The sequence below is a fragment of the Scylla paramamosain genome, chromosome 30 (genome assembly GCF_035594125.1).
Source record: "Scylla paramamosain isolate STU-SP2022 chromosome 30, ASM3559412v1, whole genome shotgun sequence".
Lineage (NCBI taxonomy): Eukaryota > Metazoa > Arthropoda > Malacostraca > Decapoda > Portunidae > Scylla > Scylla paramamosain.
This window is the reverse complement of record NC_087180.1, coordinates 16,391,086-16,416,614: the sequence shown is the minus strand read 5'-3', so window position 1 is coordinate 16,416,614 and position 25,529 is coordinate 16,391,086. Positions and strand designations below refer to the sequence as shown.

Below are 25,529 nucleotides of genomic sequence, written 5' to 3'. Positions count from 1 at the left end.
TTAAGGGAAGGGAAAGTCACTGAGGCTTGACCAAAGTGCTTGTTATGTTGTTTATGAGTACTTGCTGTGTGGTTTGCGGGTGCCAGAGAACAACACATTTGACGTTGTGTAAAGGGAAGTGTAATTATTTATATATTTTACTGTTCAACGTTGGGAAGTTGTACCAGACCTACAAACCTATAGGCATTAAAAGTAAAATCGGATTATTCAGCTGAGGAGTTGTTATTATGATTTTAGCTACAGCAAGAAAAGAAATAAAGAAGATAGATGAATAAATACTCTGAAACTCTGATGCCAATTAATCCTCTGACTGATATTTAACGACAGTGTGACAGTTGTTGCATTCACTTGCTCTGCACGATTTTTCTGAACGGAAATAAAAGTAAAACCGTGAATAGAATAACGATTACTGAGTGGTGTATTTCTAAATATATCCAATTTTATTTCCACCTTCTAACGCTAAGAGAAGCCATAGCGGTGAAAAGATCCAAGAGATTATTCATTTATTATTTTTTCCATTATGTTAAGAAGAGAAACCAAAGCGGTGAAAAGATTAAGAGATTTCCGCAATATTAACCATCACACAAGAAAATGACGCTTCAATTCCTACTCATTAAATAACATATTCTTATCTTGATGTAAATTAGCGGTAAACTGAAAAAAAAAAAGAAAAACCCACAGATGGCAGTGTTTACATGTTGGTGCAAAAAAGTTGACACCAGATGGCATTGTAGTCCCTAATTAGCACGAATCTTTGCCCTGCAGTCAGACGGAGGTGTGGAGAATGCGTAGTAATTGGATGTTATTCCCAGTGAGTCCTTCAGGTTATAAATTGGCTGCCGTCCCTTGGTGCAAAGAATGTTGGCCTTATTAGCACCAGTACAAGCAGGCACTCCCCGACACACGCCGTCCTTCCATTAGTGTCTCCAAACTTGCATCTCATTCTTGTTCACCAGCCTTGCTTCGGAGTGTTAAATGTGGTTACCCTCTCTCTCTCTCTCTCTCTCTCTCTCTCTCTCTCTCTCTCAGTGACCATTGTACTTCTTTTTTCTGCAGCCCCGCACTGGTAAATAGCTTGGTTACTATTGAATTACTATGAGCGGAACAGGTCATTAATAGGACGAGTGAATACTGAGGCATCAGGAGCCGCGCGGACTGACCATCTATATATCTGTATTAAGAAAGATTAACGACCCGTCAGCCCTGGAGATTAGTAGCCAGCCAGCACACCACCTGACGGGGAGGTCGTGTCTTCCACCGCAGCCTCCCACGACAGGGTATGGAAAGCCTGTGCTACCGTCCCATACATCGCTGGAAACACAGGTACTCGACACAAGGCGATCTTAACGAAGCTAACGAATTGATGAACGAACTTGAATGGCTGCATAATATTTACCATCGCCACTCGTTCATCCCCTAATCTGAACGTATTTTAAACATGGATAACTACATAATATTTACCATCGGCACTAGTTCATCCTTTAACCAGAAGGTATTTTAAACTTTTTTGTTTTTTTCAGCACTATCAAGTTGAGGTCGAGGGTGATTAGAAGGTGGCAAGGAAAACATGCCTCTGCTGATCTTGAATAAGTCAAATAAGACTCACCATCGTCACTCGTTCATGCCATAATAACGTAGACATATTCAAGAGCAAACACCCTTTTTTTTTTCTTTTTTTCTTCCTATCAAATCGAGGTCGCTGCTGATCAGAGAGAAGGTGGTAAGCATGCCTCTGCTAATCCTGAATACTTAGATAAGACTCACTATCGTTACTTCTTCACCCCATAATAATCAAAGCGTAGGCCAAACTCCTTTTCTTAACTCTATCAAGTCGAGGTCGCAGCTGATTAGGGAGAAGGTGGTAAGAAAACATGCCTCTGCCGATCCTGACGTGCCTCGCCTCTCGTTTTTTTTTTTTTTCTAAGTAGCAGAAGGTCAGCCAGCCTCGCATGCTCCGGACGGGTCAGTCCTCGCGGTCCTAATGGCGTTAATGGCGCTCTCCTGTCATGCTGGCGATTAGAGTTATCAGCGCGAGCCACGAGAAAGTATTCCCAGTGAATCATAGTTAAGAGAAGGTAGAGGAAAGTATTGGGAGGGGAAGTGTAGTAATAGATTGCAGTATACGTTGAGTAAGAGATAGTACGTTTAGTTAGTGAACTTGTGTGAAGTGTAGATAGAGAAGTGCTGTTTGAGAGGAGAGTTAGAGGCAGGTATAGAAAGAGAAGGGAGTTTGAGAAGGGAAGGATGGTAATAGATTGCAGTATATGTTTTAATAAGAAATAGTACGTAAGAGAGAGTTAGAGTGAAGTGTAGCGTCAGAGAATTGATGTTAGAGAGGAGAGTGAAAGAGGATAAGTACAGAAGGCTTAGTAGGAAGAGAGAGAAGTTTAGTGAGAGATTTAATAATAGATTATAATACGACAAGCTTGATAAGAGATGCATGTACTTATAGAAAGAGAGAATCAAACTATAGCGACAGAAAAGGGATACTTGATAAGAGACAAAAGATGACGAGTACAACAGCTTTCATCTTCCTCTTCCTCTTCCTCTTCCTATGAGCGAAGTGATGGCATAGGCAATCAAGGACTGAGGAAGGGAAGGGTGATAAGGGTGTAGAGGGTGATGAGGCATGACAGGCTCCGCGGCACGTCAGAAGAAAACATTAACCAGCCAATCGAATAGTCTAGCGTTCCCCCTCACTGACATCCTTTCCCGAATCACGTGCTAACCCTCACACACACACACACGCACACACACACACACACATCCCTTATTCCCGTCAGTCTTGTTATGTTTGACGCACCTGATTCAGAATACGAGATTAAAGAAGACAAATATGGGATGAGAACTTTAGATTCCATGAACAAGAGACACACTAATTAACACGTGCATCTTCTCTTGAATAAATCCGGAAAGGAAAGGGTTATATTTACCTTCATTTCCTCACTTCCTCGCGTTAAGGCACGTATTCCACACATTATTTTCTCATTAAGACAGTTTCCAAAGGTCACAGAAATGATCAGTTGAGTTATGGGTGTTTTTACCCTTGATTGTACGTAAGACTCGTTAAACTATTCCAACAAAATATAAAACATCTTAAAAATCTCCAATAACTATCACTGTAGTCGATATTATATGCTGAAACGTTTATAAATGCAAGGATACGAGAAACAGCTGATGCCAAGTCTTATCTTCCTTGCTTGAGATAACGGCGTAATAAACAAGCAGAGGCGTGGCCGTCACTGACAAGGTGACGGGGAAGGAGCCTCGTCAGGAGTAATAGCACATCATGATCCTGGCTGCTTGTCCTCCGTGCTTGATGCTGCGATGGGAATACCTGATGCTGTGTTGCTTTTGGAAACGACGCGTCACTACAGCATTGGTAATTGGAGTCCTGTGTTGGTGAATTGTGTTTTTGTTTTGTTTGTAGTAATGACTCTTTCTCTCTCTCTCTCTCTCTCTCTCTCTCTCTCTCTCTCTCTTAAACTACACTTACTGAATACTACTTAAGCCTCTTAGCTCCGTAATAATAATGCATACTGAGACGTGAGGTGACAAAATCTTACCTGTTAACTTCATGAACGTAATTAAGAATTTTTTTCATAACTTGGAAAAAGAAAAAAAAATTTTTTTCAACTGATTGGTCTTTATTTGAATGGATACGATCTTTTCTACTCATTGCCAATAGTTCCTACTCATGTTTATTACTAAGTCTTCTATACGTATATAGTTAACTTATCACTTGCACTGGTAATCTGTTTTGTGCATTTCATTATAGTTTTATGAAAGAACAGAAAGGAAAGGAGATACAAGAATGGCCTAACAGTTGTTGAGTGGCAGTGGGAGGTGGGCGGGAGACCGTGAGGGGGTGGTGAGCCGGTGGGTGGGCACGGGTGAGAGGGCGGTCGCTCCTTGGTTGTAGGGTCAGTCGTTTGGCAGAGGTCCGTGAGGTAAGGTGTTGCTCTCTCTTCTCTCTCTCTCTCTCTCTCTCTCTCTCTCGTTACGTTGTGAAACATGTCCATGCATACTTAGAACTATGACGTAAGGAAATACTGTGCTATTGGTGTGGTAATGGGAAGAAATAAGTAAAAATGAGAAAATACTAGAGGCAGATGTGCGAGGTTTCAGCGAGGCATTGGAGCTTCGACCACGCAATTGGGGAACGCCAGAACAGGAAAAAAGTGGAGTTTTTTTTTATCAGCTTGTGTTAGTTTCGGGAGGGGGAGGAAATGCAGGCGATAGTTTTTTATAAATACTGGAGGGGAAGGAAATACGGGAATGATGTATTGGGAGTTAAAAGGAGGGAGTGGGGGAGTAGGGACTTTTTTCCTGTATCTTATGCAAGGATGTATAATGAAATGATTTACATTAAAGTCTGAATGCTGTTTGCAGGTACATGTGTGCGCGATTAGGTTTTGAGATGGAATCAAGAGGCAAAAGACTGCTGGAGGGAGGGAATGCACAAAGTCTATTAGCGATAACATACAAGAGCTGCCGACACCACCAGGGATTAATAACGTCAAGAGGAGTACGAAGGTCGATGTGCTCGGCGCCGTGAACCGCACTGCATCCTGTGGTCTGACTTGCTGCTGTAACGGGAAGGAGGACCCGCGAGATGCCCCCTGGCGTAGGTACTGAAGAGAGCATGGAGGAACGAAGCTGAACCTGTAGTACTGCTGAGAGGAGAGGACTCTCGTCTTGGTAACAGGTAATGTGGCCTGTATGCACGTGCCGGTGGTTTGGTCTTCAAAGCTACAGGGTTCGTTCTATAATATGTATTAGCGTGATTGTTTGCGTTAGTTTTTTGTTATTAGGCATTAGTCATGTGTAGGTAACTAGCAAGTCTTTATGCTGGTGTCAACATTACCAGCACATTAGCTTGAGTACAGGTAACTAGTAATCGTGGTTTTGCGTTTGTTGTGATGAGCGCTTTTCATGCATTGAGTCTATCTCTAATTGATTTTTTATATTACGAGTAAATTAAATCAGTGGAATTGGCATTTTGCGATTAGTTTTAGAAGCTTACAAATTGCCTCTAGAATCGAAATTAATAGTAAAAGATGCAAAATCGATGTAAGTATGGAATATTCTCAAGCTTCAATGTGCACTCGTTTGAAACGTGTGGAGAGGCAGCAGCAGGCTCCTTAGTTACTGTGATGACAGACTGTTGGTTGAAGGAGGAGGATGATTGTTGGCTTAGTAACCGTAATCCCATTTGTCATGTCACATACCCAAATACATTTTTATTAGCCGATTGTCTGTCATCTTCATTCTCGTATATTGTACCCGGACGCATAGTTAGTAACCAGATTTTACCTTGGTCTCTGCCGGTGTAAATAATCGAGTCAGTCAACCCACCAATCACAGTTTATTGGGTTAATCTTCACAACCACTGATCCAAACTAAGCTGTACATTTTAGCACAGCACAGTATGGAGAAGATGGACTAGATTTTGGCAAACTTGCAGCTGTAGTTGTAAAGAAATACCATTTCATTGCTTTGATTGGTAGTTAATCCTTTCACTGCTCAACAATTTTCCTCTTAAAATTTAGTCCAGGAGAGGATTATTACCCGTGTTCTTTCCGTTCTCTCCCAATTCAAACATTTTTCTCTTCCGTTGGTATAATAAACGTTAATGATCGTTGTAGGAATAGTTTAAAAGTAGTGATAATATTCATCATGGAGCTAATGGGATGACTGCAGCAATAAAGTTGTGTTAATTTACGTGAGGCTAATATATATTTTTATTAATTTTTTTATTAATTTTCATATTAAACTCACCGCATTACGAAGGTGTGAGCTCTCCAAGCCGGGAAGTGACCGAGGAATGTAAATAGACTCACCGCTTCAAATTCTCGTGTCGAAGTATATTTTTCCATAGTAATATCGGGAAAGTTTTTATCCTACATGGGAAGTGGTAATGGGAAAAGTTTATTCTAAATCGGTAGCAAGTAATGTTATTCTCGAAACGTCTGTACGTATCCAGTAACTTTAAACACTGAATTACTATTGCTAGCTCAGGTTACGTATATTCAAGAACAGTAGGATTCATCGCTGTTTGTAACCTGTATTTCACCGCGTTTCTCATTAAATTATTGTTCATTATTGGTGTCTTAAACGTACGTTCGGCGCTATATGATCCTCACTCACTCTTGCGACGCATTATAATCAAGTAATGTTAGGGGTTAGGTTAGCAAAAGCAGGAACATCACTGCTGACCTGCACGTGTTTACCCAGGTGCACACGTCACAGCACGGGAAGGGCAGGTGTGGTCGGACAGGAAGGACCACAAGAGCACAGGTGATACGGCGTGCAGGTGTTAGCAGCGGTCGTCGTCGGTTTAATTGGTCTAGTAAACGTAGTATCAGATTTTTTTTTTTTTTTTTGACTTTTTTTTTGACCGTGGTGGTTTTGCCGCTTTCGGTAATTTTTTTAGTGCAGCATCGTTCGTTGTTTTTAGATTTATCCTCTGCTCACAGAAGTCCAAGGCATTCATTCATTCTTTAGGTGTGAAGCTTACCAAGTCCTTTTTTTCAGATCTGGGCAGTTCTGGTGCTGTTCTCCCTGCTGGCGGCAATGATTCAAGAAAGAAAGCGGCACAGGACTCGCTGTGCTTGAGCGAGCAAATTGTCTTGAAAACCAAACTTGTCCTACGCTAATGATAGAGAGATGATACATACCAACATCTTTTTTTCTCATCCCCCCCGATACCCCCCCCCCATCATGCTAACGGCATGCCTCCCTTTTTCCTTCCACGGCCTCGCTGCACAAGACTTTTTCTTTCTCACCCCTGTTTGTCACCTCTCTAATGCATTCTCGGTCATTTATCCCTTTCTCTGGAAATTCTGTATTTCCATGTGTCGTCTATGACTTGAATTCCTTCAAGAGGGAGGTTTCACCACACTTCCTCGACTGCCGCCATATTTTAGTGATGTCACGGCAGCAGCATCTCCGCTGGATGAGATTCCTTTCCCTTCCGCTCTGCAAAAAGACCCAGCTGGCGAAAAATATAGAACAACAATATACACAGATTAAAAAAACTCAAAACGGGGTAACTAATTTACTATATATAGCAAAAACGACTTGCGAACTACTACTAAAAGTGCGATCTACAACAACAAATAAATGTGAGCTTTTTCAAAAGATGAGATACGTTTTTTTTACATTCTCTTGCTTCACACCCCTCCCGTCACTCTTCCCATTATTGTTTTCCACTCTTTCTGAAACCCATTATTGTCTCCCACTCTTTCTGACCTCTCCCCTCTTATATCTATCCCCTTCTCTCTCCTCCTCATAGCTCCTCCAAAACTACATTTTCCTCGCGTTATCCTCTCCTCTCCCTCTCATCCTCCAGCAAGATACGAGAGAAGTTCATGTTTGCGGTCGACGTCCTCGCCAGACTTGCCAGATGATGAGTGGATGTTCGAAGACAGCTGAATGTGTTCCTTGCATTGAATGAACGTGGATCTGCAAAATAAACCATTAAGTCAATGGGGGTTGGTTTGTTAGATCTCAAGCTTTTGACACTGACTCATAACAAGTGGTTTTAAAGTTTGTAAAGTTACTACATACAATATTATATTTATTCCTAATTACTAATGGAAATTTATTTGATTGAACCTAGAAAATAATTCATTTTACGAGTATTGCTGTAGTTACTCTGATAAACAGTACAGATACCAGGAGAAATCGCTACATTTAACCCACATCTTATTCACATGATTGATTGATTAGCACACCTGCTGCATTATGAATAAAATATGTTTTTAAAGAGTAAGGCAGGCATTTTGAGAAAGCGAAGAGGGAACGAGACCAAGAGTGGGCGCAGACGTGATGTGGATATGGAGTTGTGGGAGTAAGTAGGAAGGAAGGGTGGAATGGTGAATCAGCAGGTAAATCGTTTCATCATCAGGGCGCAGGTGACACACCTGACAATAAATACACCAGTGTGATATCTTGTTTTCTCGTCAGGTGTTGATTATAGAGCCATAAAGAGGCGCCACATTTTAACCACCAAAATATACAACCTAACACTAATGAGATCAACTATTTATGGCAACCATACGTCACTACTAATGAGTAAAATGCACAACATTAATCATTCAATAGCATTAAGTAGCGCCAACTGAACACCTCCAGTGACAAACATGTAGAGTGACACTCGTAGCAGTGAGCACCTCCCCATGACGTTGCCCGGGAAGTGCCAGATGTACAGATAAGAGGCCAGACCGAGACCCATCACCGCCACACGCCACCAGTGCTCGTCGATGTCTGTAGGAGCACAGCTGGGCTAGGCGGGCTGATAGCTACGTATTTCACTGTGCTACATTTACCGCACGAATACAACCATTTATTGCGGAATCTACCACTATTTGAGTAACGCAGCTTTGTCACCATGACTTGTTTCTGTCCTGAGTGCCACGGGAATGTGCTGGTCCCGGAATAAAAACTTAATATAGAACACTCGTGAGCTTGAAGCAAATCTCGCGTTGATAAGAAGACTGTTGCCGGTGCTGGTGCTGCCCCCTGTATTGCGCTGTACCTGCCCATCAAGCCACACACTGCCAGGAGGATGGGGACTCTTAATTATAGGATCGCGCGTAAGTACTGATGCAGTGTTTCATAGCCAGGAATAACTCAGTAATGGAAGAATTTACACGAGTTATTTGCTAATGTACATATCTTTATGTTCATACACTAAGGTTTTTCCTCATCAGCTGTAGAGGAAGTGGTCTAGGTTGCTAAGATTTGTCTTTTTATACGAGATTTAAAGATTTGTGTTACTTTCGTGTAGCGTTTCATGGCAACTAATACACATCTGTGAATTATTGGTCTACAAGTTACACCAACAAGTCATGCCATACGAGAATGTCCGTAAACACCCGAGATGAAACACGAATCAGGAACGTAAACGCAGCTCTTTTTTCCAATGATGTGGGCACTATCTCTTATCACGCTGTCATGATGTCAGATAAGAACAATACCAACTGTACAACAAGATATTCGTCCTAAAAACATGCGGCGGAATACATCTGTACTTAGAACATTAAAATAAACATTTATGAAATACGGATCAATACTTCCATACAAATTGCATATACTGGAATAGATACTGAAATACTCAGACAAGTACCCTCACTCAAATTCAACCAAAAAAGTGTACTAAATGTAGCTATTAGATAAACAACCAGTGGAAGGCAACACGACGCGTGGCGTTTTTTGGAAATGCAATGATGATGATGATGATGATGATGATGATGATGATGATGATGAAGACAACGACGATGAGGAGAAAGAGGATCGCTGATATCTGAACGCGGCCATTTTGATACATTTGATCATTATTGGTTTGAGATTCGGAGTTGCTACTTATGTGGTTAGACGGTTAATAGTTTAAGTAATTCAGTTAAGTAGTCAACCAATTAGGCAGTTTATTTATTTTAGTTAATTAGTTATTTAGTTAAGTTATTTAATCAGTTTATAGTAAGTAGTTAATTAGTTAGTTACCTAGATTACTTGACTAATCAGCTACATGAAATAGTTTTAATTTAGTTTTCAGGGCAGTGATTAATTAGCTAGTTTCACTCCACTTCATCAGACTTTTTGACAACCCGATCTTCATTTCTTACATTGGTACTGTATAATTTACCGAATCCCACGCAAAACCGTACAGCTGAATCCCTTTTGGACGAATGTACCTTATTTACTCTGTCCGTTTATCCACGTCTGTCATTCATTCCACAAGGTGTCATTTTGTGAATAGCACAAATTTAGTTTTTTTTACCGAAGTGTAAAACAAACAGGTCTTATTGACTCGTTTTGTTTTCTTAAGGTTTTCTTTCTGATTACGTCCATTAATGAAATTTCTGCGGTGAAAAAAAAAGTGCCTTCCTGCAACCTTAGACGGGAAAAGTTTATCTGCAAAATAGCATGTCTCTGAAGCTTATACGAAAAAGATGGTCTTTTTGAAGCTTTACACAAATAAGTTTGCCTTACACCAGAAAAAAAAAATAACATGCTCAAGGAAGTCTCACTGCAGCTTTTACACGGGGAAAAAAAAATTACTGATCTACATTTTACACACAAGTACACACAGAAAAACGGATAATCAGGCTTAAGGTCACACTTCCTGCATCTTATCAAGAGGTGTCACTTTGCTAGTAAAATGAGGTGACGATGATGAAACTTGACATGTATAAAGCCTTCAGCCACTCATTGACGCCACACACACCTGTACGGCCCTATGGGCTGTGGGGACGTATACACTTGGTGTAAACTACATAAATCTATCTATTATAGTTATTCCAATAATTCGACACTGATGCACGGGTGTAATGAAGAAAAGTTTGTGTGCGCGCGTGCGTGCGTGTTACATAATTAGACACTTCGTTTTTAGATAAGTACACTAATATAAAAACTGCAAACTCCTTTAATGCCTTTACAGTACCTATAAATAATAACTACTAGTGAAGACATAGCCATAAAAAAGTAACTGGAAACCAATTTCTTGCACACTTCCCAAGTGCACAGAAGCTGCCTAGCTTACTCAGGGAGGCCAAAGCATTCCTCTTAATTAAACGAATCCCAAGTATAGACACAACAAACCTCACGTGGCGATTATGTATCTGGCGGGAAATTGACACGAGACCTCTAGTGATCATCTTCCCTGCAACGCTTCTCTTCTCCCTCTCTCCCCTCTCTAATTACATATTCATTGGTACCACAGGTGTCCTAAAATTACTTACAAAAATGACTTAGGCAGGTGTTTACTTTACATGATCATAAGAATTAATGGAAATGGGTCATATGAGCTGTGACAATGAACAGGAATCTCATATTTAAATAGGTTGGAAAGTTGAAAAATAGTTGCACACGCACTGCAAACACGCACACGAGAAACCCTTTCCTCACACACATACACAAGAGAATAAAGCTTCAGCAAACTGGTACATTAGCCGGTAGTGTCTAGGAAGATAATAACAATGAATCTCATGTCTTATACAAATTCAGTGAACAACCTTGTGAAAACATCTAAAAATGAAAATCCGACGGCAACAATACAACTCATTCCCATCATGAAAACAAGGAAACAAACTGACATTCTCCTTTATCTCCCCCAGCATCAGCCTTCAGGCTCCCGCTGATGCTGGCGACGTCTATGCTGCTCGGGGGTTTCATAGCCTTCGTCACCTTAATACCTCCCTCACCTGACTTCCCCAGGAGGTACAGGTAAGTGAAGTGCCTAACATAAGCGCTACACGTCGCAGGGTTTCAGGGCACTTTTTACTTATTACACTTGTTTACACTTTATTTATTACTCATAAATTCTTTGTGGAGCTTTGTGCTCCGGAAAGTAAATATGATGGACTTGCTCGAGTAAAAAACGTCATAATGAAGAATACGTGTATTACACGAATACTTGAACAGATGAACTACTGTTGCCATTTGTGATCCCGCTGTGCTGTCACCAGTATTGCTGAGGTCATATGTGCACACACACCTCCATCTACCCACGCACACACACAACTCAGCCACATCATCATCTATTCATCACTTTCAAACGCGCGCACGCGAGCGCGAGCGCGCATACACAAACACACACACACACACACACACCCTCCCCACACATGCACATCTAAACCCACCCACCCCCACACATGCACATCTAAACCCACCCACCCCCACACACACCCCTCAACCTCCCCACATATGCACAACCTGCCCTCCCCTACACCCACCCACCCACACACACACGAAGGCCACATCTTCCTGCCCCCCTAACCGATCCTACCCTGTACCTACTGTACCCTCCCAGATTCAGCCTCACCCTGCCCCTATCACCACCTGTAACACACCCACGCACTATCTTCCCCAAAACCGCAGGGAGCCACTGAGACACGAAGAGATGGAAGAAATGGAGGAGATGATTCCCGATTCTCCTTTATCAGGCCACGACCCGCACGAGATTCACCATATAGGTACGTAGGTGATTGTTCGTGTCATCTTGTTCTATAGGTACGTTTTTTTTTTTTTTCATGTTCAATATATTGTTTATTTTTACTTCTTACCATTGTACTGTAGAGAATAACTTCCCCCTCTTTCTAAATGTATTTCCAATTCTCTCCCAGCTCCCGCATTTCTCATTCCGAACACCGGAAATGTGGTGAATACGTGATGCACCAAAAAACACCTGACACGCACATGAATAAAGCCGCAAAACATGTATGAAAACACAATACGGGAGAAATACCCAGACCACCTGTGTGTGTGTGACCAACCACTACTTATAGCATGATGGCACCACTACTGTACGAGCGCCAAATATACCAGCATTCGACAACACATGATTACATATTTGCTTCATCCCTCCCTTTCATATTCCTATACGTGTACTGACTTCAAAGGGACTATGTATTTTTTTTTTTTATCTTATCAGCCACCCTATCTATTTCTAGGAGGTGGGGGAGGTGGGGGGAGGTGGGGTGTGGTAGTAATGGATAATGAAAGATAAGATTAGGTAAGATATGGTAGGCTGGGGTGAAGTGAACTGGAGGTAGTATTGGGTAAGGTAAGGTTTCGTAAGTTAAGTTTTATCATCATGTGTAACTTACCCTAACACAACTTTACCTTACCAAACCCAACTTTAACAAACCGTACTAAACTTTTTCTACTTTAACTTTACCTGACTTAATCCAGTCTAAACCACTTTTAAGTAACTGGGGTGGCTGACGAATTTCCTTCATTCACATGCAATATAAAGCGAAGTGGCATCATATTAGCATATATTATACCAAACTTTACCTCAGCAACTAAACCACCTCATTAAGTGGCGTGGCTGATGAATTTAATTTCTTCACATGCATATGAAGGCGAGGAAGAACCGATCTGAATACATCTACTATACACTTTCATATCCTTACGTAAACAAGTTAAAATTAAACTTGTTCAATTGTCCGCGTTTCCTTCATGTAGGGGAGGCAGTGAAAGCAACAAGTCTCTACTGTATGTCAGTATACCGCCACTCTCACTAATCCCTGTTTCCTTAGTGCAGGGGAGACATTAAGTATTTAAAGTGTGTCAGTTATACCTCCTTTCTTTCATATCCTTACTTATACTATAGCGAGAGAGAGGCTGTTCCTTCACTTTTTCCTCTTTCCTTGGAGCAAGCTAGGCAGTGAAAGCAGCACGTATAGTCATGTCACTTACATTTCCTCCTTCATATCCCTATGTATAATGAGAACAAAGGTATTCATTCATTCACTTTTACCTCTTTGGTGCAGGCGAGGGAGTGGAGGCAGCGCGTCTGTACAAAAAAGTGCGTGTGGTGTGCTGGATTATGACGCGCCCGGAGACTCACAAGAAGAAGGCCATGCATGTCAAGGCCACGTGGGGGAAGCGGTGCAACAAACTGATCTTCATGAGTTCCCAGAATGGTGAGTCAAGGCGCTCGTTACTACTACTACTACTACTACTACTACTACAACTACTACTACTACTGTTAATGCTTGTCTAATGTTCATAGCATGCTGCACGGCTCTGGTGGATCGATTAATTTTGTAGGACGCCACTGACAACAAAGAAGTCATCCAGTAATGCAAACCTCAGCATCAAAACATTTCCCTTAATAAAATCGTCTAATCACTCAAACGTAAGGGCAAATGACAAATGTCAGTGACCTACAAAAGATTCCGGGTATGATCCTATGACAAGGATAACATCCAGGATAACAGACTGATTACAAGGAGGTACAAAACCCCTCTGTCATCATCCTTTTATTAAGGAGACTTCCGGAACTCCTCTGCGAAAATACACAATTCACAACACCTGAAAAAAAAAGTAGCTAGTATTGTTTTGTGTTGTTTGCGATCACATCAGACAAGATCTGTTGCCTTTCCTACCTGCACGCACAATAAATAATTGTCCATACCTTCTCTTTCATCTCGCTGTGAAATATTCATGAGTGTCTTTTCACACACCTGTGCTCGCTAACTTGGCACCTGCATCGTGCCGCGTCATCAACCTTGGAAATACGCAACACATGGAAAAACGAGAGGGAGAAGGGGAGAGGGGGAGATGGATTTTTTTTTTCTTACTGAATAATAATAATAATATTCTTAAGGCTATTAAGATAATTTGTCTTATTCCATTAATATATAGTATTGATTTAATGTTCATGATTTTAGTGAAAACTCTTTAAATCTATCCATAAATCCACAAAAAAATGTAATTATATATAATTATCACATTTCACGTAAAAAATCTTCACCAGTCAAGCAGGTGGGAATCAATAATAATTACCGCTTATTTACTGCAATACAAACTAATACTTTAACTAAATAAGCATTGGAAGTCTTGCTGGTCTTTTTTGGTGGGAGTAAAGGACGGTGGTTTAGTTAATACTAACTGATCCTTAGACACTGAACTGGGAGCGATCGACCTGGGTGTGGGTGACGGGCGTGACCACCTCTGGGGGAAGACCAAGGCAGCCTTCAAGTATTTGTACGACCATCACCTCAACGACTACGACTGGTTCTTCAAGGCGGACGACGACACGTAAGACAATAAGTGACAAGGACAAACTGTGGGCCAACTAAACTGTCATCTCTTTATGAAAACTACAGATTACTTCCATTAAGATATTCATTTTTTTTTTCTCTCAGGTACACGATTATGGAGAATATGAGGTACATGCTGTCCACCTATGATCCCTCCTTGCCTATCTACTTCGGCTCCCGTTTCAAGAAGTTCACCAGGCAGGGATACATGAGCGGAGGCAAGTCACTATTACATCTCTCCTTTCGCCTTTTCCCCAGAGTGAGGGGTTGACGCCATGTACGAGTCTCCTCTGTTTTTTGTCCATTGCATCTTCCTCTGTGACTCCCATCCTTTGCATCGCGTGAAGGGTTAGAACACTAGATTCACAACTTATCTTATTCCACTCACCTCAACATGCAAGTGAAGTCAGGTGTTGTGAGGAGCAGAAGAGGTTCGCAAGGAGAAGGGGAAGGGGACATCAGTGCGTCTGTCTGTCTGTCTGTCTCTCCGTCCGTCTGCTTCCCTGTCTGCCTGTCTGTGTCGTCCATCCGGTGGTCTTCTCTCTCGCCTGCCTTGACTGATTACTGAAATTAAAGAATATTTTAATACACTCTTCATGGAGAATCATTCGCTTATTTAAAAATTACTTGAGGGCGGTGGCGGCTGCGGTGGTGGTGGCGGCGACTAACTGAACCGTGATAGTAAGGGGTCTGAATAGTTTCAAGGCCTCTCTATGGTAATTAAGGCATCTGTAGTGTTAAGAGGCCTGGCATCTGTGGTGTTAAGAGGTCTGAGTGGTGACTAAGAGATCTAAATGGTGGCTAAGGTTATCATTGTTTATCATTATCATTATTGATTCCGTAGAGAAGTTAGATATACAAAAATGAGTGAACGAATCCTCAAATGCTTTACCTCCCAGATGCACACTAGTAAGAACATAAAAAATAAAAGATAGTAGCAGACAGAATTCTTCCCTCCCCGTGCACCTTCCTAAGCAGACTGTACACAGCTGCTAATGGTCCGTCTGAAAAGCCACACTATCGCTGCTCGTTGGCTGAAAGGAAGTCTGTTTACTTTATCTATTGACTATAAGACTAGTCAAAATAATTAGTAAACAGCAGTTAGTCTTCGACTAAGTTTGTTTTGGACTTGTATATTAACCACAAATAGAAGGAACACGCACTGGGTAAACACTACGCAATTCCACATCACCACGATTTACGTCACTCACCTGATCTTCAATTCATCCCAGGTAACTTTCCTTTAACTATCTTAACTCCAACGAATAAACTTTGCAAACTAAATTCACAACACCACTGTAAGGGTGGGTAAAGGAGGGCATGGAGGCAGCTCTTACCTGGGCACAGTGACTAAAGGCGTGCAGGGAAATACTGAAGACAGGACTGGTAAATGTGAAGGCCAGGTGGTGTGCGCGCGCAGTGAAGCCGGCTGGTCTGACGGAGGTCCGATGTATCGACTCCGTGCCTAATGTGAAACAGTGAACCCTTGTTAAGTAGTTGGCGAAGTACTGGTTATCAAGCTCCCACCATCGTTTTAGCATAAGCATATTCCTCCATCTGCGATTCAGTTAGGAGGTTTACAATATAAGATTTATCAGAAATAGTAGGCGAGTATAGGTATCCTCTTATACAGGGACAGCCACATGTAAGTAAATGGTTTCCCGCAGCTTCCCTTACCACCTCCTTAATAAGTGACCTATAACGAACTAGTAATGGTGTTTTAATAGATAACAATGATCTTGCGTCTTCAGTAAGAACAAGGCAGTTTTATATCTACTACTTTCAAGAGTGGAAATAATTAGTTTCTAAGGCAGTTTTCATTATTTCATCCATAATTATAAGGTCATTAAGGGTTTTCAATAGAAAAAAAAAACTAATAATCACCCGCTGTGGCCTTTGCAAATAATTCTGATGAGAGCTAGAAGCGTTTCAGAATAGAGACAAGGACTTGATCATCTGATCCTTACTATTTTCCCCTTGGCGCGTGACTCGACTGCATCCCTGCGACAGGAGGTGGATACGTGCTGAGTCGAGAGGCCCTCAAGATATTTGTGGAGGTAGCGCTGACTGATCCGAAGAAATGCAAGGTGTCGTCACACACGGGAGCTGAGGATGCAGAGATGGGTAAGTGATGCTGCGATCTTTTGAACCTCGAGTGTTGATCTTGAGACTGCTATGTTGTCTTTGGGGTGTTGTTTTGTTGGGTTTGGTCTAACTGTTATCTTGGCACAAGGGTAGGAGAGAGAGAGAGAGAGAGAGAGAGGGAGAGAGAGAGAGAGAGAGAATCAGTTGGAAATATTCGGTGACCTTGATAAACAAAACCTCACCATTTGACACAAGGTTTTAGAAAGGAGGAAGAAAGAGAAAAGACGTAATTTCCCACAAATGACTTACCCGCGCGTGAGTGAATGTGACCTAAATCGGATCAATCAATTGCATATATCCGGTAGCCTTGAAAAACGTTTCTATCCTTTTACCTTCCTCTCACTGACCCCCAAAATGACCCTGTAACTTTGTAACCTCACCAGCCTCACCTTCCTTACCTCCTACAGGCAAGTGCTTAGCTAACGTGAACGTGATGGCGGGGGACTCAAGGGACAGTCTTGGGCGTGGGCGCTTCTTCCCCTTCACACCCTCTACTCATCTCATGGGTGGCGTTCCAGATTGGTATCTAGATTATGTCTACTATAAACCTGACACGGTGAGTTTGTGAGTGTGTGTGTGTATACGACTGTCACCACTATAGGCTACTTCTTGCTTTATAGTAGTTTATGCCTAACACAACGCTCGTTTTCTACACTTCAGCCTCGCCATCAAAAAACGACAATCTAACAGCGGAGGCTTTTACATATTGATACGTGCTTTTCTCTACAGTTCTTTCACTTCATTATTAAAACTTTTGACACCTCTCCGCTTACATTCACCATTGTGCGCACCTGACATTGTTAACGCAACATTAAAACTAAACAAAGACTAGAATCTTCACTATAACTCACTGACAGGAAAAACACACTAGACGGAAATTAAAAAAAAAAAATCATTATGCGTCACTAACAGGAAAATATGACAGGCGGAACTAAAAAAAAAAAAAAAAAAAAGGAAGGAGACAGTGAATCCCCACAAACCATTAATTCCCCTCAAACCATCTTAGCTTTCAGAGAGGCAGTTAGCGCGTCAGGACCCTCCCTTCACGTCCATTCATCTCCACGCGACAAGTGACGTTAGCACCATTTAATTAGAACCTGACCCAATCCTCTCCCCCTGCAGGGTCTGGAGTGCTGCTCGGACACCGCCGTCACCTTCCACTACGTCGACACCAACAAAATGTACATGCTGGAGTATCTGGTGTACCATTTGAGACCCTACGGCATTGCGCGCCACGACCCCTTCCCCGCGCCTCTCCCGCCTGACCGCAGGAGTGTGCCCAAGAAGGTAAGGGCGCGGTTCATTCATTCACTGGGTTGATTTATTCACTAGTTTACTCGTTCATGGGTTTCACTCACTCATCGGGTTGTCATTCACTGGGTTTACTCTTCACTGGGTTTTGCATTTCCCTATTCCTACGACTTTAGTTCTTGCAAGATGGAGGTCTCATGACAATTCTCTAATTTTGGTTAAACCTTTCGGATTCTTGAGGATTTTAGTGATAAACAAGAATTCCGCTTCACAATAGGAAAGAACATCGGCAACCTTTCAAAACCATTCTTAGGTAAACCCAAAACGTTCGAAACAGGTAAATTTAAACATTTCCACATCATAATAGGAAAAATACACACGAGAACCTAAATAACTGTCAGTAACCTTACAAAACTCTTCACACGTTAGTCCAACAGGCTTCAACCAGGTAAAAATTTGGATTGACAGTTTAAACAACAATTCCACATCATAATAGAAAACAAAAATAACCCCTAGGAATGTAACCTTTCAAAACCACTCTTACACGAGCCTAAAACATTTCAAAACACGAGTCGAGATTCCTTCTCTCCTGTGACTTATTGTGTGACCTAGCGGCTGCATTAGAATACGAAAAATACACCCACGAGAACGTAACCAACCATTATGTGAGGCCAGACATTTCAAAACACCGGTTGTAAGTCCTACGCTCCGGTCGCGTAGTGTGTGACGTAGTGGGTGAGGTAGCGGGTGACCTCGAACCACGGCAGGGAAAGTGATGAGTGACCGACGAGCTTCCTCCCTCACGTTGCACAGCCATTACGTTCATAGGAGTTAAATCTTCCCTTTATGGGCTGCTAGGATCCAGTTCCCCGATGGTAATAATAGACTCCCAGCGCAGGGGAGCGTAATGCCGAGCCGGAGTGACGTGCATTGCCTCGTTTCAGGTTCTGGAGAAGATGAACGAGACCAGTGTGATTGTCATGACTGAAGGGAAGGCGTAGTACGGGAGTCTGCTGCGAAAAGGTGCACTAGTCAACCCGCCACACCTATGGACGCTGATTGGGTTGTCTTTACCTTCTGATTTATCCTCTTGTCCTCTTTTATTCATGGTTGTTAATGTTAAGCCCATCAATTTGTACCTGTTTTTCTTTCATCTTTCCTTTTATTTTTTGTGCAGCTGTGTGTGTTCCTTACGGCAGCACAACCTGTATTGGAACTTTTCATCTTTAAAGTTACCAGGTATCCACTCTGATTTCAATGCAGCTCCGTGTATAGGTGAAAAATCCATTAAACCTGCAATAATTCGATGTGTAAAAGGTCTGCAGTCAGTTTTCTCTATTCTGAACACAAGCAATAATCATGTATTTGAAGTACAGTTTGAATGCAATTGCGTGTTAAGATAATCCTGATGAATAACACCAAACTTGGAACTATTCAATAAGCGCTCGATATACCCTGCTTTCTACCGCGTCTTGCCCCCTCAATGATCCGCAGTGAAGGCAGCTTGGTGAGGGGAAGTGAAGGACACGGTAGATGGGAAGCCGGAAGATATAGACTACCCTTATTGCCTTATGGTTAATCTCTATAATAGCTGTCTTCCTGTCGCGGTTGCCATGGTGATGAACGTCAGTGCCTCGAGTAAGTAACAAGGTTTTTATTCTTGTTTAGTCATTTTGATGTGATATACAACGTTCGGAAGCTACACAAAGCACCGATGTTGTTGATGTGTTGAGGAATGTGTGAGTGAGATCTCAGTTGATTTTAATTGTGATTTGTGGTGTATTTAAGATTGCGCATGTCTGTGTGTGTGTATATATAACTTTTTTTTTTTTTGACAAGAAAGATGAAAGCTACATTTTATCTTGTTTTTATTTCCCCTACGCGCGGATGAAAGGGAATCTAACACACACACACACTCTCACACACACACACACACACACACACACACACACACAAACTTAATAACTCGTATCTGAAGCGAAGGACGGATGGCTCCCGTGTGCACCTTCTATAATCAACAGGTTATGTAAACGTACACACACACATACATACATAAACAGGAAACCAACGCTACACGCACACTAATAAGCCACATACACACACACACACACACACAGACACAAACACACACACACATACGTCAGCGTTGCGTCTCTACTTAAGGGACCAAAGACATATCTAACATTCTAATTTTTAAAAAACCATCCCATGTATTTTGAGGGCGGCGACTCGGGTCCAGGGGGGAGTCAGGAATGAAGGACAGGAGGGGGAGACGAGGTGGCATTTCCAGCAGAGTCCCCTGAATGACCTTATCTCTTTGGAACCAGCTTAGGTCTTCCAAAACATGGCTTCCCTTGTGGCGCTTATCTCACGTCAGCCAGTCCAATTATCTCTCTGGCAGTCTTATCTCATTCCCCCCCTCTTTCTTCTTTCTTCTCTCCTCACCTCTCCCTCTTCTCCCTCTCGTGCTCCCATCGCTCCGTCCGCCCACGAGCCTCAGGCCTCTCACTCGCTCTCCTCTCCCTCCCTTTCCCTTTCTTCTGACTCACTGATCTTGCTAAAAATTCGCCTCCCTTTTCTGTATGAATATGAATTTTGATTACTAGTACATTTATAGGCATTGCTGAGAGAGAGAGAGAGAGAGAGAGAGAGAGAGAGAGAGAGAGAGAGAGAGAGAGAGAGAGAGAGAGAGAGAGAGAGAGAGAGAGAGAGAGAGAATATTGACGGACAAAAAAGACAGACAGAAAAGATTGACGGACAAACTGGCAGAAACATAAACGTAGAGAGAGAGAGAGAGAGAGAGAGAGAGAGAGAGAGAGAGAGAGAGAGAGAGAGAGAGAGAGAGAGAGATAACGAGTACATTCCTTTATCTAAATCGTCTGATGGCCTCACTGGAGACTATGACATCGCCACACCGCCACAGCGAGAACAAAAACAAGGACACACGCCACCACCAGACCACAGCAACAAGAACACGAACCTCTATTGCGTCCTCTAACAACCACAACACCATGAGACACACCATGATGCCCCTAAAGAGCTACATTAATTCCCTAAACCTCAATGGTACTTTCCACACCATAGACGCCATAACCCCCCCGACAAGTCACAGCAACACCAGTTCATCACCTTAACCACAATTACCTCCCTACCTTCACCATATAACTTGCAAACAAAGCACTTCATTAACGTCTCTTCAAACACCGTAAATCTTTCCTCCCGCGCACAAGATATTTAAAGAAGATTTCAAGACACTTATCCTCTAATTTTGAATTATCCTTTTGGCTTCTCTTTACGGACTGGCACCTCAGTGGGCATTTTTCTTTTTCTAATTTGTTACCCTAAGCCAATGTCCCTCTTACGTAAAAAAAACATCCCATCACACAACCATTAAGATATTCAGACACTATAAAATGTACACTAAACACCACACATTTCATTAACACCACAAAACATCACCACACTACAATTTATCCATCCCTACAGCACCACAATGTCATCATACAATGAGTACACAATCTCATACACAATCCCACACAATTCTCACAATAGGTAAGATATTAAGAGGGAAACCAAGGAGATGGTAACACAAGAGGTCTTCAGGAATGGTGTTCGTGACGTGTGGGAAGCTGTAAAGTCCTTTTAATTCGTCCTTCTGTCAGTGTGTAATTAAGTCATCTACTCTCGGCCAGGGAAAGTAGAGCAAGGAGTTGCGGGTGAGCGGGAAAGGTTTATAAAAGGTCTTGGTGACATTAGATCAAGTAAGAAATGAGTGAGTTTTTAGAAGAACAATACAATTAATTGGAGTGCTCTGTCTGTCAGTCTGGGTTCTCTCTCTCTCTCTCTCTCTCTCTCTCTCTCTCTCTCTCTCTCTCTCTCTCTCTCTCTCTCTCTCTCTCTCTCTCTCTCTCTCTCTGTGTGTGTGTGTGTGTGTGTGTGTGTGTGTGTGTGTGTGTGTGTGTGTGTTCATAATTAAACCATCCACTCCTATCACGAAAACACAATCTAGAACAGCTGTGGATGACCAAAAGATAATTAAAAAAAAGACACTAACAATAGAGACAATGTTTTATCTTCAGCGACACAAAAAAGAAGTATAACCGAAGCATTCTCTCTTTCATTATAGCAGACACAGGCGCGGCACAGCTGAGCAGCGGGTCGAGTGCCACTTGTACGGATGGCACTGGTGGTGGAGTATCGCGTCACAAACACCAATAACTGTGTGTCTCGCCTGTGAATATTTTACCTTCTCTGTGCTTGCTGCTTTGTTATCTCCCGGAAGGATTGTTGCCGGCTCTTTTACCCCCCGCCCCGCCTAGCCTTTCCATCAGCGCCATCCGGTTGCCAGACGCGGTACAAACAAGTGCACATCGTCAACTTGCTGGAAAACGTGTAACTACAAGGGAAAAGTTTTACGGACGGGCGAGCTCTGCCAATTAATTTTCACCCTTGCAGTAAATGTTCCCATGTCCTGCTCGTTTGTGGCCTCAAGGTTACGCGGCTGAGGCGTCTCGCTATACCCGCCACACCTCCTTCAGGATTAATAGGAAATATACATCACCAAAACTCAAAATTACACGACTCAATTTTCACCTTGCTCCTTTCTCCATGACGGCGAAACGCGCCATATTTCTGAGGCTTGGAAGGAAGGGCAATATGACTCACCTGCGCTTCACCTGTGCCTTACCTGAGCACGTGGGCCAGGTAAGGGGCACGTCAAAGCAAAATACACGGTTATGGCTCTTCCTCCCCCCCTCCACGGAATGAAGACACCATTTATCTCCCCGTGATGAATGGCCCTGAGGCTTAAAGATGACTTACCGAGCCTCCTCTCCCCACGTCCAGACGGCGAGACTCGCTCACATTACACGCTAAAATTAATGTCTTTTCTTTCTTCCTAACGATTTAATCTCCCGGATAAGGGTAAATGTCATAATATTCTGTTCTTTTACCTTATTTTTGTGAGCTTAATTGCCGTTCACTGCAGGGGAATGGTGTCCGCGTTCTTCTGGTGTTCTTATCTCCTTGTTCCGTGTATTATTTGGCCTCGTGTTATTGTTACTTGGTGTAACTTATGATCGTTGAGTTATTTCGCTGATGTCATACAAGGGAGTGCTGGGAATTGACTGTGGTGGGAGTAGTAGTAGTAGTAGTAGTAGTAGTAGTAGTAATAGTAGTAGTAAGCAATAACAACCATGACAAACTATCTCAAAAGCAATATAACACGTGATAACTAGACAAACACGACTTGATAATTAACTCTCTCTCTCTCTCTCTCTCTCTCTCTCTCTCTCTCTCTCTCTCTCTCTCTCTCTCTCTCTCGACCAATATCTAGGAGTCAAGAACATTACAGTAACAGCGAGAGAGAAACTGAAAACTTCCAACAAAATTCATGATAGAAGGGAAACAGACACGAGGGAGCTAGTTGGGTTGTTAAGCTGATAATGTATGGGCCTTAAGTATATGGGGAGAACAAGGGGGATATGGGGATGATATGGGAGTAAAGGGGAGACTTGGGAGTTATTTTAATATGGGAGACTGGTAGGGATAAAGTATATGGGTGAATAAGAGGAAACTACTTGACTGGTTGGGTCGTTAGGAGTGGAAAGGGGAAGGTGATGATGTTAGTGGAATTATGACGTGGTGATGAGGTGGTGATGAGGGAGTCCGGAGGTGCTTAGTGTGGAGTGATGAGGGAAGAAGGGAGAAAATGACAGGGGGGATGGAAATAAATGGTAGGGGGAGGGGCAACAGAAGGGAGAAGGAAGGGGAGAGGAAACTGACGAGGGAAAAAGGGAGCGGGAGGGAACTTAGTGATGAGGAAGAGGGAGGGAAAAGAAGCTTGGGGAGGCAATGAGGAGAGGAAAGAAGTTGGGTTAAGCATGGAGGGAGGAAAACATTGGAGGAGAGAGAGAGAGGGAGGGAGGGAAGCAGTTAGGGAAAGACAGGGAAGCGACAAGAGAAAGGGAGGCAAGAGGGAGAGGAAGTTAGTCGAGGAAGGAAAATAGACGTAGCTAGTTGGGGGGGAAGGAGGAAAGGGATGTAGGAGAGAGGAAAGAAGGGGAAAGTAATTGGCGAGGCAAGGAGAGGGAGGAGAGAGCGGGAGTTGAGGAAGACAAGGGAGGGAGGAAAGGGGGAATGGAGGGAAGGGAAGAGGAGTAGAGGGGGAGAAAGGGGGAACAGTTAAGGGAGAGCGAGGAATCACAACAAACCTTCCAACAAAACAAAAGATGGACACGTAAAATTAATGACACAGTTTTTCATCTTTCCTTCAGCTCCCTCTCTGCAGTTTTCCTTCACCCTAAAAGCACAGGGCATTATTTCCCGCATCAAAGTTAACGCCTGCAGGGTAAACAAGTCATTAATAATCTGCCCCCCGGCGCACTGAGGAGCGGGAAGCAAAGGCGAGGCAGGAGCATGTTTCTCTCACCATTATAAACTACATGGTAACTTTCTCTTCACCTTTCCATTTCTATGCCTTTCATTCCTCCATCTAGGGACATTGTATAGGGATTCTATCAGTAATAAAGCAAAGAAAGGTCAGGTACTTTTCATGCATCGACTGGTACGTTGTTGGTATTCAGCGTCGCAGGAACTTCCCATCAATATTTGTTCCTCTTTTTCCTTTTATCTCGCAACACTGACTGAATACTTGTTAAAATTCCTACATTAATAAAGGGCAGGTACTTTTTTTTTTTCATAATCGATTGTTACGTAGTTTATGTGGTAAGAACTTTATCTGCTTATTTCTTATGCTTTAAAATATGGATCACATTAAGATCGCTATAGGGATAAAATAATTCAGATACTTTTTTTCTGTATGGATTACTGTGTATTACATGTTTTACGACGCAGACTTTTCCCTTCCCTCCCTTTTCCACTGTTTACCCAATCTTACTGCACGGGGGATGTACATTAAAACTGCACCACAAATTCAATAAAACTCCCGTGAAAACAACGAACCAATAAGTTTTGACAAGATTACTGAAGATAAACTTATAATTACACCAAGGTCATTTATATTTATTACTGCACTACCATTACTTATTCAACTATATTACCTATTCTTTCTGTACTTTAAAAACCATAGAAGATAGCGGGTTATGCTGAACAAAGGAAACTCACCATACCTTAAAAAAACACTGTAGATGAGACGTATATACCAGGACAGCACGGAAGGATGCAGCGAGGTGGGCGACATGACCCACTACTTACCCCCCCCAGCCTCGCGGGACACTGAGAGGCCGGCGAAATGCGTGGTCTTGTCAGCAGTATTAGAATCTTGTTTCGAAGCCTCGCTGTGCTGTCTCGAATGGCCGGATGGTTGAAGCAGGCGCGCCTCACCTCAGGATGTCCTTTTTGTTGTGTTATAAAAGCGCTAGTGTTCTGAATTCCTTTCTCACTAATTGGGTGTGTTGTTTTGTGTTGCTAGTGGCTGTCTGTAATGAATGCCGTGAACTGATGGTGGTGGTGGTGGTGGTGGTGTTGCCAGTGCCATGTAAACACCATGATGTGTAGTTCAGTTCTCCCTTTGTGTGTTTATATGAAATTAAACTACCGAATTAGTCTATTATGTAT

At 42.5% G+C, this 25,529-nt stretch overlaps 2 protein-coding genes and 1 long non-coding RNA gene across 6 annotated transcripts in view; 2 read left to right on the top strand and 1 right to left on the bottom strand.

Annotated features, from left to right (window-relative positions):
- Nucleotides 1-6,683, top strand: part of LOC135115926 (lys-63-specific deubiquitinase BRCC36-like) — a 58,624-nt gene extending 51,941 nt beyond the window's left edge. The window contains exons 8-9 of the transcript XR_010276101.1: nt 4,393-4,708; nt 6,538-6,683. The gene's annotated coding sequence lies outside the window, so the exon portion shown is untranslated. The remainder of the gene's footprint in view (nt 1-4,392; nt 4,709-6,537) is intronic.
- Nucleotides 6,684-7,053: 370 nt separating this feature from the next.
- Nucleotides 7,054-25,210, bottom strand: LOC135115929 (uncharacterized). 4 transcript variants are annotated; one of them, XR_010276105.1, is made up of 6 exons: nt 25,082-25,198; nt 18,611-18,898; nt 16,523-16,661; nt 15,893-16,020; nt 14,944-15,119; nt 7,054-7,467 (listed from the first exon to the last, which is right to left on the bottom strand). It is a non-coding gene; the product is annotated as an uncharacterized LOC135115929 (long non-coding RNA). The 4 variants fall into 4 exon arrangements; XR_010276106.1 differs by having other exon boundaries at nt 25,077-25,091; XR_010276104.1 differs by lacking the exon at nt 18,611-18,898 and having other exon boundaries at nt 7,056-7,467; nt 25,077-25,189.
- Nucleotides 8,231-19,809, top strand: LOC135115924 (glycoprotein-N-acetylgalactosamine 3-beta-galactosyltransferase 1-like). The gene is made up of 10 exons (XM_064033059.1): nt 8,231-8,600; nt 11,121-11,229; nt 11,884-11,978; nt 13,281-13,433; nt 14,415-14,553; nt 14,661-14,773; nt 16,566-16,679; nt 17,108-17,256; nt 17,823-17,987; nt 18,896-19,809. Exons 1-10 carry the CDS (start codon nt 8,573-8,575, stop codon nt 18,950-18,952), a joined length of 1,122 nt encoding a protein of 373 aa, XP_063889129.1. The 5' UTR covers nt 8,231-8,572; the 3' UTR covers nt 18,953-19,809.
- Nucleotides 25,211-25,529: the final 319 nt, after the last annotated feature.